At 39.0% G+C, this 12,795-nt stretch overlaps 1 protein-coding gene across 1 annotated transcript in view; it reads left to right on the forward strand.

The window, feature by feature from the left end:
• The first annotated feature begins 538 nt into the window (after nucleotides 1-538).
• ankhb (ANKH inorganic pyrophosphate transport regulator b) overlaps nucleotides 539-12,795 on the forward strand; it is an 87,864-nt gene continuing 75,607 nt past the window's right edge. Inside the window, exon 1 of the mRNA XM_021612594.2 lies at nucleotides 539-1,207. Within this exon, the coding sequence (XP_021468269.1) occupies nucleotides 1,112-1,207 (96 nt within the window). The 5' untranslated portion in view covers nucleotides 539-1,111. The remainder of the gene's footprint in view (nucleotides 1,208-12,795) is intronic.

Genomic DNA, 12,795 nt, shown 5'->3' on the forward strand with positions numbered 1-12,795 from the left:
AGTGCAGTGCACGTGCCAAGAGATATCATTGAACAAATGATTAGTAGCTGACACTGTCTGAAAAGACCACTTTGTTGTTAATTAGGTAAAATTAGTTTATATTGTATATTTGGTTCAGAATCAGGGGATGATGGACAAAAATCCACAGGTTTTATTTTTGGGAATATTATATATATATATATATATATATATATATATATATATATATTTAGCTTTCAATATTTCAAGCAAAAAGAAAAGTTGGATTTTTGTTAATCCTCCCCTGATTCTGAATATATAATATATAACTTTGTCTAAGAGAAATTGAAGATTGAAAGCTACATGAATTCAAAAAATAAAAAGGTGTGTCCATCCTCCCCGATTCAGAATTCATCATTTTTATAGTCAAAGGACACTTTGTCTAAGAGCTATTGAATATTAAAAACGAAATCATACTATACAAATAAAAAAAGGTGTGGATTTTTCTCCATCCACCCCTGATTCAGAATACACCATATTCAAAGTCATGGCATGCTTGGTTCAATAGCTATTGACGAGAGAAAATCTAATGTCCCGAATATCCAATACAAAACCAATTTGACCTTGGTCGCGTAGTTTTGTTGTCCAGGCTAGCGTATGGTTTTCGGTGCGCAGCTGGTGACGTCCAGAAGAGGAGTGTTATTTATGTGGCGACCCCCACGTGCTGAAGGATGGTGATGTTTAAAGTACAGTTAACCATGGGACCATCAACAGAATAGCGGCTTTGCTGGGCTGCAGCGATACCGCGGCCTCCAAACCGTTTCCATATTGGGCTCAATATAATTTGCCAAAGGAAGAAGTTGTGGGCGGAACAGCAGCGCGTTAATTTCATGGTTTTATTTTTCCCTCTCCTGATGGATGAACAATGGAGAGTCCGTCAACAGAAATTTCTGGTGAACCTCCTCTTCGCCCCTGCGTTAGATCATTGTTGTTGATGCTGTTGTTGTGTAGGAGGCAGGGGCGGACCTGATATTTTAGGATTTCTCCTAGAAAAGACCGAGAACATCGGGTGGTCTCTCGCGTTTTTCATCCTCTCTTAGTTCTGTAAGCAGCTGATGCTGGTTTTGCTGTCTATCATCCACCGGTTGATATTATGGTGAAATTCCCATCTCTAACCCCCTACTTCCCGCTCATCCGATTCCTGGTTCCTCTCGCTATCACGAACATAGCCATCGACCTTGGTGAACAGGCAAGTGATACTATCATATCCCTCCCTATTCTATGATTTTTTGATTGTCATGTCAGTGAATAACAATAGGTATAATAGTAATAAAACATTTCTCAATGACTCGTGTTTACATAGGCGGTGTGAATTCCACCTTGGTAGGCAATTTAACACCAGTCGCATTTCCAGTGCGCTTCGTTTGGAATTTTAGTCATTGGCAACAGGGACTGACATCCAATGGCGTAAAGTACTTAAGTAGTACTTTCAAGTATTTATACTTAAGTCGTTTTTTTTAGGTATCTGTATTTTACATTATTGACAGTTTACTTTTACTTCACTACATTCCTAAAGAAAAGTATGCACTCTCTACTTCATACATTTTCCCTGACACCCAAAATTACCTTTGAATGCTTAGCAGGACAGGAAAATGGTTTAATTCACACACTTATCAAAAGAACATTCCTGATCATCCGTCCTGCCTCTGACCTGTCGGACTCACTAAACACAGCTTCCTTTGTAAATTATGTCTGAGTGTTGGAGTGTGCCCCTGGCTATCTGTAAAAAAAAAGAAGAGAAGAAATTGGTGCCTTTTGGTTTGCTTAATATAAGGAATTTGAAATGGTTTATACTTTTGATACTTAAGTATATTTTAGCAATTACATTTACTTTTGATACTTAAGTATATTTAAAACCATATACTTTTAGACTTTTACTCAAGTATAATTTTAGTGGGTAACTTTTACTTGAGTCATTTTCTATTAAGGTATTTTTTCTTTTAACTCAAGTATGACAATTGGGTACTTTTCCCACCACAATGTCATCTCCCTGGAGCCTAGTGACAAAGCCATCAATTCCATACCATCAACCCCACAGTGCGTTTGCCTGTCTTGAGGTGTAGCCTATCCTCATCTCTTGCGGCACCTTTTAGGTTGCTTGCCTACTAGGATGGGAACAGTCTCTGGGAAGACATTGAAAATGGTGGGTTACACAAACAATGTTAGTGGATCACCTGTGTGCGTCAACAGCTGGCCATAGTATCAGCAAACATGTGTCAGGGCACATAAAAGAGTAGGACAATGCAAAACCAAAATGCGCTAGATGATTGTGCCGTTATGGGTGGCCTGATTTGGCTACATGTGGCCTATAATAGTAGTCACCCCCAAAGCGTACCTTGTTGAAACCCCCAAACTAATTTGGGAGATCAAACTAGACAAGGCTGTAATTCATTTTAAAGGGGCAATCTGTGATTGCTACATAAAAAAAATATCCATGAATTATATCCATTGATTATTGAAGAATATAACTTAGCCTGGTTGAGGGCTGGAGTTGGGAAACACTGCTCTACATAGGCTACATATTTTGCTTGCATGCCTACCATTTCTGTCTAGCAGCTTGTGCACAATACTAAAATGACAAAACATGATATTTGAGGCAAGGGGCATTTCAATATAGCCTATTCAAATGTTATGATGTAGCCTATTGTTCTATTGACTTAAATCAACTATGGTGACCAAATAACATTAAACCAATAATAAAATCTCCTGAAGACCAGATGACATCGCCTAAATCTGCACCTACACCCAACACAACTTATTTTTAAATGCAGCCCCCCCCCCCCCTCCCCCTCATAGAATCAGTTACACATTTGGGTTCACAATCTGTTTGGGCAAAATAATGTTCATAAAACAGTTAGACAAATCAGGTCACCCTACCAACATTTCTGGTGAATGCTGCCTTTTTGTTGTTACAGCATAATGTGCCTAGTGCTAAATTCCCAATGGCCAAACAAGGTGAATAATGTAGCCTGGATCTGGGCTAATGTAAGTGGTGGATTCAATCACTAGTAGTAGGCTTATGTGACTTGTTTCAGGAAACTAGCTGTATGTCGCGTATCACTACTGCACAGGAGAGCTATTTGAATGCTAACTTTTATTATTTATCAAAATGCCTTCTGCAGCATGTGAACTTTCATGTGCCTTAATAGCAAACTTGTATGTCATCTGTAAACATGAATAAAATGGTTAAATTACGAGCCCAGTTGGTTTAGCCACAGAAAAAGGCAGCAACTTTCTGCTAGCCATGATTGGCTGAGATAATGAGTGGGCTGGACACGCAGAGAGAAGAGTTCAGATTGGTCTGCCATGTACCACGCTTCTGTCTATAAAATGAGCTGGTCAGTATGTATAGGTAATCCTTTCAAACAAAGCTTTTTTTTTAAAGATATCACATAGTAGAACTGCATAAGTGTAACTCTCCACTTTCTAGAGGACCGAGATGTAGAAAATTCTGGCATTGGATTGCAAATATGCAGACGGAGTGGAAAAGATAACATACAGAAAGAAGGCTGTTGTATAAAATGCCTGTCTCCGGATTACATCTTTAAACTAAGGGCAACCATGGTATCTGTGACAGAGAGGGAGAAGTGTCCATCCATGTATATGGGTAAGATAGTCTAGCTAGCTAAATGTTCAAATATTACATGTTTCTAATTTGGTCAGAAAGTTGTTTTCATTTCAAGTTAAGGTGTACTGTTAGCTAGCTAGCTCACTAGCTAAAGTTACATGTATGATCTGTGTAGTTATATTATTCGTTTCTCAGAGCCATTTGCATTGCTATTTATAACCTAATGTTAGCTAGCTTACATTGAACCTGGTTGGTTAGCTACCTGCAGATTCATGCAGTGTAGTAATGTTATGAGTTGGGATTGTTTCATTGTTTACCTAGCTAGCTACATATGTCAACAGGACTCCACTATGCAAGTAACCATTTCAATAGAATGTTCATGATGTCAGTGCAACAACTGTCAATAGACATAGCTGGTAAATCCACTCTGGTTATCTACGATGAGACCTGGCAGTGTGGTGCCATGACAACAACCACCACCACATTGTGAGCAAGACAAAGAAGCTGAGTGTGGACGGTAGGAATAGCAGGGCCGAACAGGCCACCATTAACATTGACAGGGCTGCAGTGGAGCGGGTCGAGAGTTTCAAGTTCCTTGGTGTCCACATCACCAATGAAGCTGTCATGGTCCAAACACACCAAGACAGTTGTGAAGAGGGCACGACAACACCTTTTCCCCCTCAGGAGACTGAAAAGATTTTGCATAGGCTCCCAGATCTTCAAAAAAGTGCTGCACCATCGAGAGCATCGTGACCGGTTGCATCACCGCCTGGTATGGCAACTGCTCGGCATTTGACCATAAGGCGCAACAGAGGGTAGTGCGTACGGCCCAGTACATCACTGGGGCCAAGCTTCCTGACGTCCAGGACCTATATACAAGGCAGTGTCAGAGGAAGGCCAAAAAATTGTCTAAGACTCCAGTCAGCCAAGTCATAGACTGTTCTCTTTGCTACCGCATTGCAAGCTGTACCGGAGCGCCAAATCTAGAACCAAAAGGCTCCTTAACAGCTTCTACCCCCAAGCCATAAGACTGCAGAACAATTAATCAAATGGCCACCCAGACAATTTACATTGACCACCCCACTTTGTTTTTACACTGCTGCTACTCGCTGTTTTTTATCTATGCATCGTCACTTTACAAATGACCTTGGCTAATCTGTACCCAGCACATTGACTCGGTACCAGTACCCCCTTTATATAGCTTCATTATTATGTCATTATATATATATATATATATATACACACAGTGCCTTGCGAAAGCATTCGGCCCCCTTGAACTTTGCAACCTTTTGCCACATTTCAGGCTTCAAACATAAAGATATAAAACTGTATTTTTTTTGTGAAGAATCAACAAGTGGGACACAGTCATGAAGTGGAACGACATTTATTGGATATTTCAAACTTTTTTAACAAATCAAAAACTGAAAAATTGGACGTGCAAAATTATTCAGCCCCTTTACTTTCAGTGCAGCAAACTCTCTCCAGAAGTTCAGTGAGGATCTCTGAATGATCCAATGTTGACCTAAATGACTAATGATAACTACAATCCACCTGTGTGTAATCAAGTCTCCGTATGAATGCACCTGCACTGTGATAGTCTCAGAGGTCCGTCAAAAGCGCAGACAGCATCATGAAGAACAAGGAACACACCAGGCAGGTCCGAGATACTGTTGTGAAGAAGTTTAAAGCCGGATTTGGATACAAAAAGATTTCCCAAGCTTTAAACATCCCAAGGAGCACTGTGCAAGCGATAATATTGAAATGGAAGGAGTATCAGACCACTGCAAATCTACCAAGACCTGGCCGTCCCTCTAAACTTTCAGCTCATACAAGGAGAAGACTGATCAGAGATGCAGCCAAGAGGCCCATGATCACTCTGGATGAACTGCAGAGATCTACAGCTGAGGTGGGAGACTCTGTCCATAGGACAACAATCAGTCGTATATTGCACAAATCTGGCCTTTATGGAAGAGTGGCAAGAAGAAAGCCATTTCTTAAAGATATCCATAAAAAGTGTTGTTTAAAGTTTGCCAGAAGCCACCTGGGAGACACACCAAACATGTGGAAGAAGGTGCTCTGGTCAGATGAAACCAAAATTGAACTTTTTGGCAACAATGCAAAACGTTATGTTTGGCGTAAAAGCAACACAGCTGAACACACCATCCCCACTGTCAAACATGGTGGTGGCAGCATCATGGTTTGAGCCTGCTTTTCTTCAGCAGGGACAGGGAAGATGGTTAAAATTGATGGGAAGATGGATGGAGCCAAATACAGGACCATTCTGGAAGAAAACCTGATGGAGTCTGCAAAAGACCTGAGACTGGGACGGAGATTTATCTTCCAATGATCCAAAACATAAATCAAAATCTACAATGGAATGGTTCAAAAATAAACATATCCAGGTGTTAGAATGGCCAAGTCAAAGTCCAGACCTGAATCCAATCGAGAATCTGTGGAAAGAACTGAAAACTGCTGTTCACAAATGCTCTCCATCCAACCTCACTGAGCTCGAGCTGTTTTGCAAGGAGGAATGGGAAAAAATGTCAGTCTCTCGATGTGCAAAACTGATAGAGACATACCCCAAGCGACTTACAGCTGTAATCGCAGCAAAAGGTGACGCTACAAAGTATTAATTTAAGGGGGCTGAATAATTTTGCACGCCCAATTTTTCAGTTTTTGATTTGTTAAAAAAGTTTGAAATATCCAATAAATGTCGTTCCACTTCATGATTGTGTCCCACTTGTTGTTGACTCTTCACAAAAAAATACAGTTTTATATCTTTATGTTTGAAGCCTGAAATGTGGCAAAAGGTCGCAAAGTTCAAGGGGGCCGAATACTTTCGCAAGGCACTGTATGTGTGTGTGTATATATATATATATATATATATATATATATATATATACACACACATACAGTTGACGTCTGCCGTTTACATACACTTAGGTTGGAGTCATTAAAACTCGTTTTTCAACCACTCCACAAATTTCTTGTTTAAAACCTGTTGCGACTCTAGGGGCAGTATTTTCATTTGTGGAAAAAAAAACGTTCCAGTTTTAAACGGGATATTTTGTCAGGACAAGATGCTAGAATATGCATATAATTGACAGCTTTGGATAAAACACTCTAACGTTTCCAAAACTGTAAAGATATTGTCTGTGAGTATAACAGAACTGATGTTGCAGGCGAAAGCCTGAGAAAAATCCAATCCGGAAGTGCCCCATATTTTGAAAGCGCTGCGTTCCAATGAGTCCCTATTGAGCTGTGAATGTGCTATCAACCAGCTTACGCTTTCTACGTATTCCCCAAGGTGTCTACAGCATTGTGACGTAGTTTTACACATTTATGTTGAAGAATAGCTGTAGGCGGCTACATTGCGTAAGTGGTCACCTGATGGCTCCCAGGGTGACTCTCGCGTAAAATACAGAGGTAGCCATTACTCCAATCGGTCCTACTGCAAAACGAATTGTCCCGACGGATATATTATCGAATAGATATTTGAAAAACACCTTGAGGATTGATTATAAACAACATTTGCCATGTTTCTGTCGATATTATGGAGCTAATTTGGAATATTATTCGTAGTTTTCGTGACTGCAATTTCCGGGCGATTTCTCAGCCAAACGTGAAGAACAAACGGAGCTATTTCGCCTACAAAAATAATATTTTGTGAAAGAATGAACTTTGGCTATCTACCTGGGAGTCTCGTGAGTGAAAACATCCGAAGTTCATCAAAGGTAAACAATTTTATTTGATTGCTTTTCTGATTTGTGACAAGGTTGCCTGCTGCTAGCAAGGCATAATGCTATGCTAGGCTATTGATAAACTTACACAAATGCTTGTCTAGCTTTGGCTGTAAAGCATATTTTGAAAATCTGAGATGACAGGGTGAATAGGAATATGTCTAGGGATATATATGTCTAGGGATATTTATGTCCGTTGCGTTATGCTAATTAGTTTCAGGCGATGATTACGCTCCCGCATGCGGGATGGGGAGTCAGTAGAGGTTAACCTTTTGCGTATAGGGGGCAGTATTTTCGTTTTTGGCTAAAAAACATACCAATTTGAAAATGCCTATTTCTCAGCCCCAGAAACTAGAATATGCATATTATTGTCAGATTAGGATAGAAAATACTCAAGTTTCCAAAACTGTAAAAATATTGTCTGTGAGTATAACAGAAGTGATATTGCAGGCGAAAACCTGAGGAAAATCCAAACAGGAAGTGCCTCTTATTTTGAAACCCTTCTGTTCCTATGCATACCTATCCTCCATTTAAAGGGATATCAACCAGATTCCTTTTTCTATGGCTCCCCTAAGGTGTCAACAGTCTTTAGACATAGTTTCAGGCTTTTATTTTGAAAAATTAGCGTGAAAGATCACATTGCATAAGTGCATAGGTGGGGGCTGTCAGAGTGGATTTTGCGCTACCGAGTAAAGTGGCCATTGTTCCTTCCGTTGTTATTGAAAAACCTACACACCCGGTTGATATATTATCGAATATATATTTTAAAAACAACCTGAGGATTGATTATAAAAAACGTTTGACATGTTTCTGTGGACATTATGGATATTATTTGGAACTTTCATCTGCGTTGTCGTGACGGCTCTTTCCTGGGGATTTCTGAACATAACGATATTTTCTGTATAAATTATAATCTTTATGGAACAAAAGGAACATCCAAAGATCATCAAAGGTAAACTATTATTTTGATAGCTTTTCTGATTTTCGTGACCTAGCTACTTAATGCTTAGTGTACATAATGTTTTTCTGTGCCATCGATAAATTTACACAAACGCTTGGATTGCTTTCGCTGTAAAGCATCATTTCAAAATCTGAGACGACAGGTGGATTAACAAAAGTCTAAACTGTGTTTTGCAATATTGCACTTGTGATTTCATGAATATTAATATTTTTTTGTAATATTATTTGACTGTGGCGCTATGCTATTCACGGCGCTATGCTGACGAAAATGATCCCGCTACAGGGATGGGTAGCGTCAAGAAGTTAACAAACTAGTTTTTCCAAGTTTATTAGGACATCAACTTTGTGGATGATGCAAGTAATATTTCCAACAATTGTTTACAGACAGATTATTTCACTAATAATTCACTGTATCACAATTCCAGTGGGTCAGAAGTTTACATACACTAAATTGACTGTAGCTTGAAACAGCTTGGAAAATTCCAGAAAATTATGTCATGGCTTTAGAAGCCTCTGATAGGTTAATTTACATAATTTGAGTCAATTGAAAGTGTACCTGTTGATGTATTTCAAGGTCTACCTTCAAACTCAGTTCCTTTTTGCTTGACATCATGGGAAAATCTAAAGAAATCAGCCAAGATCTCAGAATTTTTTTTTGTAGACTTCCACAAATCTGGTTCATCCTTGGGAGCAATTTCCACACGCCTGAAGGTACCACGTTCAAATGTATAAACATCATGGGACCACGCAGCAGCCATACCGTTCAGGAAGGAAACGCGTTCTATCTCCTAGAGATGAATGTACTTTGATGCGAGCAGTACAAATCAACCCCAGAACAACCGCAAAGGACCTTGTGAAGATACTTATTTTAACTTAGTATAATACATCAATAACATTTATTTGAGGCTAAATTGATAATGAAAAAACAAAATGTTGGAGAAGAAAGTAAAAGTGCAATATGTGCCATATAAGAAAGCTAACGTTTCAGTTCCTTGCTCAGAACATGAGAACATATGAAAGCTGGTGGTTCCTTTTAACATGAGTCTTCAATATTCCCAGGTATGAAGTTTTAGGTTGTAGTTATTATAGTAATTATATGACTATTTCTCTCTATACCATTTGTATTTCATTCACCTTTGACTATTGGATGTTCTTATAGGCACTTTAGTATTGCCAGTGTAACAGTATAGCTTCCGTCTCGCTTCCCTGGGCTCGACTCAGTTTGCTCTGAGTTACAAGTTTTAACAAGTTACATATTTTCCTGAAATGAACTTGTTCACAATTGTCCAATTCATCCATTAATACAGAGCATTCGGAAAGTTTTCAGACCCCTTCACGTTTTCCACATTTTGTTATGTTACAGCCTTATTCTAAAATTGATTAAATAGTTATTTTATCCTCATCAATCTAGACACAATATCCCATAATGAAAAAGCAAAAACAGGTATTCTGACATTTTTGCAGATTTACTAAAAATACAAAACTGAAATAACACATTTAAATAAGTATTCAGATCGTTTGCTCAGTACATTGTTGAAGCACCTTTGGCAGCGATTACAGCCTCAAGTCTTTTTGGGTATGACACTACAAGCTTGGCACACCTGTATATGGGGAGTTTCTCCTATTCTCTGCAGATCCACTCAAGCTCTGTCAGGTTGGATGGGGAGCATCGCTGCACAGCTATTTTCAGGTCTCTCCAGAGATGTTTGATCACGTTCGCTTTGGCTGGGCCACCCAAGGACATGCAGTCTTGTTGGAAGGTGAACCTTCGTCCTGAGCGCTCTGGAACAGGTTTCTGTACTTTCCACCGTTCATCTGTCCCTTGATCCTGACTCATCTCCCAGTGCCTGCAGCTGATAAACAACGCCACCACCATGCTTCATTGTAGAGATGGTGCCAGTTTTCCTCCAGATGTGACTCTTGGCATTCAGGCCAAATAGTTCAATCTTGGTTTTGTCAGACCAGAGAATCTTGTCTCATTATCTGAGAGGGGCCTTTTGGAAAACTTACATTAAAATGTTAACTTTTTAAAAATTAAAACTAATTTCACTACGTGGATGGCGATATCAAGTAGTATGCCAAATAACCTTAATCATAGTTGCAGTTACTACAGGCCCACACACAACTTCCAAGTGAACCATCTCTTTCATTAAACAATCAGTTGACATTACTAAACTGACAATGAAATACAGTAAGCACAACAACCAACATGCTTAACAGTCTTCAAGGACCAGAATAAGGAAATTCTTATTAGAATATGCCACCAAAGATCTAACTCTGCCTCCCTTGACTCCTATCCCTAGTTGAGAACACCAATCATCACTATTGCGATTTTTGTCATGGTTCTGCCATTAGATCACTATAAATTCAAACCACTGTAAATTCACATCGTGCTACTTCCTGTCTTTGCCAGTTGTCTTGAAAAGAGAAGTCACTCAATGACTTGAGATATTTCTGAAACAATGACATGCATTTAATAGGGGGCACAACATACTTTACAATAATAAAAAAGAGGAACAGGACGTGTGTGGGGGGGAGGGGGGGGGCAATACCTACAACAGTATAAAAACAAACCATCAGTTTTAGCAATTCTACCTCTCATCAACTTAAAAAACCTAGCTGTTTTGCGACTCTCGAAGCTCTGCTTGAGTTGTTTTACAAACATCCAGGTTGTAACGTGTGAACCTGCAGACTTTAGGCATTTATAAAGGCTGTGAGTTATGAGCTGTTATAAATGCTTGGCCTGTCTAATGTACTATGGAGCGATTTAAGGACACTTTAAGTGCATTCATAATGAATTTTAAATAGTTGACTCATAGAAGGTGTGGAAAAAGTAGGGCCGGCAGGCTAAATTGTTCCAACACATAAAGGAGAGCGGGGTATGTTGATCCCTTTTTTACATACAGCATCTCTACGTCAAGGGAAATATACTATTCTTTCTAACAATATCTACATATATTTCAGGATGTTGTGTACCTTATCCCTGGAAATAATCAGAATTCATGTAAAATTAACAGTTTTCAAAACATAGCTTGTCCAACTTGAGCATAGGGACAGGGTAAGTTGAGCCGCCTTGAGGTAAGTGCGTAATGGTGTCGTGTGACAGGGGTGATGGTGCTTGTAGGTCAAAGTTTAATTCATGGAATTGGTGGTGTGGTATATTGTTTCTTTACTGTATGCCTATATTCAGATTTATATATCTCTGATCAATATCACTTACCTTTCCATTTGTTGACCAGTTGTTTGGGACATTGATGTTGTTTCGATGTGCCAATTCGTAAGCAGGTTCTCTGAATTTGAGACTACTATAAGCCCATGAAAATGATCTGTGAGATTCTTGATATATTTGGCAAGCTCAGACTCCATATCATCAGATAAGACCTTATGTGCTTCTGCTATCATAGCCTCTCTTTTGCACAGGAACATCCCACATGAAAAAATACTACAATTTGCTATAGAATGCTACAATACTTAATATAGAATTAGGTAGTAAACAGTCTTATGGCTTGGGGTAGAAGCTGTTAAGGAGTGTGATGGCCATTTTTAAGTTTGTGCTTTTCTAAATAACCAATTTCTGTGTTCTATTCATGTGGTTTTCTAATAACCAATTTCTGTGTTCATGCAAGTGACGGATTGAACAAATCCTCACTATCAGTATCTGCAATTTGGCAGTACACCCACAACCTTGTTTAGAGAAAGGTCTCAGCTTCGAGAGAAGAAGCATGGTGAGGTATTGGTGACCCGGTATTGGTCGGTCACATAAATGAAGCAAACTTGTATGATTAATTAATTATGAACGATGAATAAGCTAAATCCGGCAAATATAACCTGTCTGTATATAAGGGAACTAACAGGACTGCCCCAGGTGTAGCTCCTGATCAACATCTACTTAGTGCATTGAGTTTTCTTTAACCTTTATTTTACTAGGCAAGTCAGTCTTATTTACAATGATGGCCTAGGAAACTGCCTTGTTCAGGGGCAGAACGACAGATTTTTACCTTGTCAGCTTGGGGATTCAATCTTGCAACCTTCCGGTTACAAGTCCAACGCTCTAAACACTAGGCTACCTGCCGAGTTGGTTGGAACCTCTCCAGCGCACTGATAATAATGGTTATTTTAACATTGAGTGTCTCTGTGTAGAATTTCCACGACGCCTAGTGCATAGCAAGTAACGACGAGAATTGTTGAAGATGCACATGGGGTAATAAGGGAGATTTCCGTGTGTGTTTGGGATAGTACTTAGTGGATGTGAAAATTATGTGATTGTGAGATATGACCTATTAAGCTGATTGGAAATTATTACTAATTTGGATAATAACCTGATTGATATAAATGTGGATTTAAGCTGATTGAAATTTGGATTATAAATGGATTGAAATTAGTACTATTAAGATTGAAATTTGGATAATAAGCTGATTGATTTAAATGTGGATATTAAACTGATTGAAATTTGGATAACGAGATTGAAATATGGATAATAAGCTGATTGAAATGTTGCTATAACGTACT

The sequence above is a fragment of the Oncorhynchus mykiss genome, chromosome 8 (assembly GCF_013265735.2).
Source record: "Oncorhynchus mykiss isolate Arlee chromosome 8, USDA_OmykA_1.1, whole genome shotgun sequence".
NCBI lineage: Eukaryota > Metazoa > Chordata > Actinopteri > Salmoniformes > Salmonidae > Oncorhynchus > Oncorhynchus mykiss.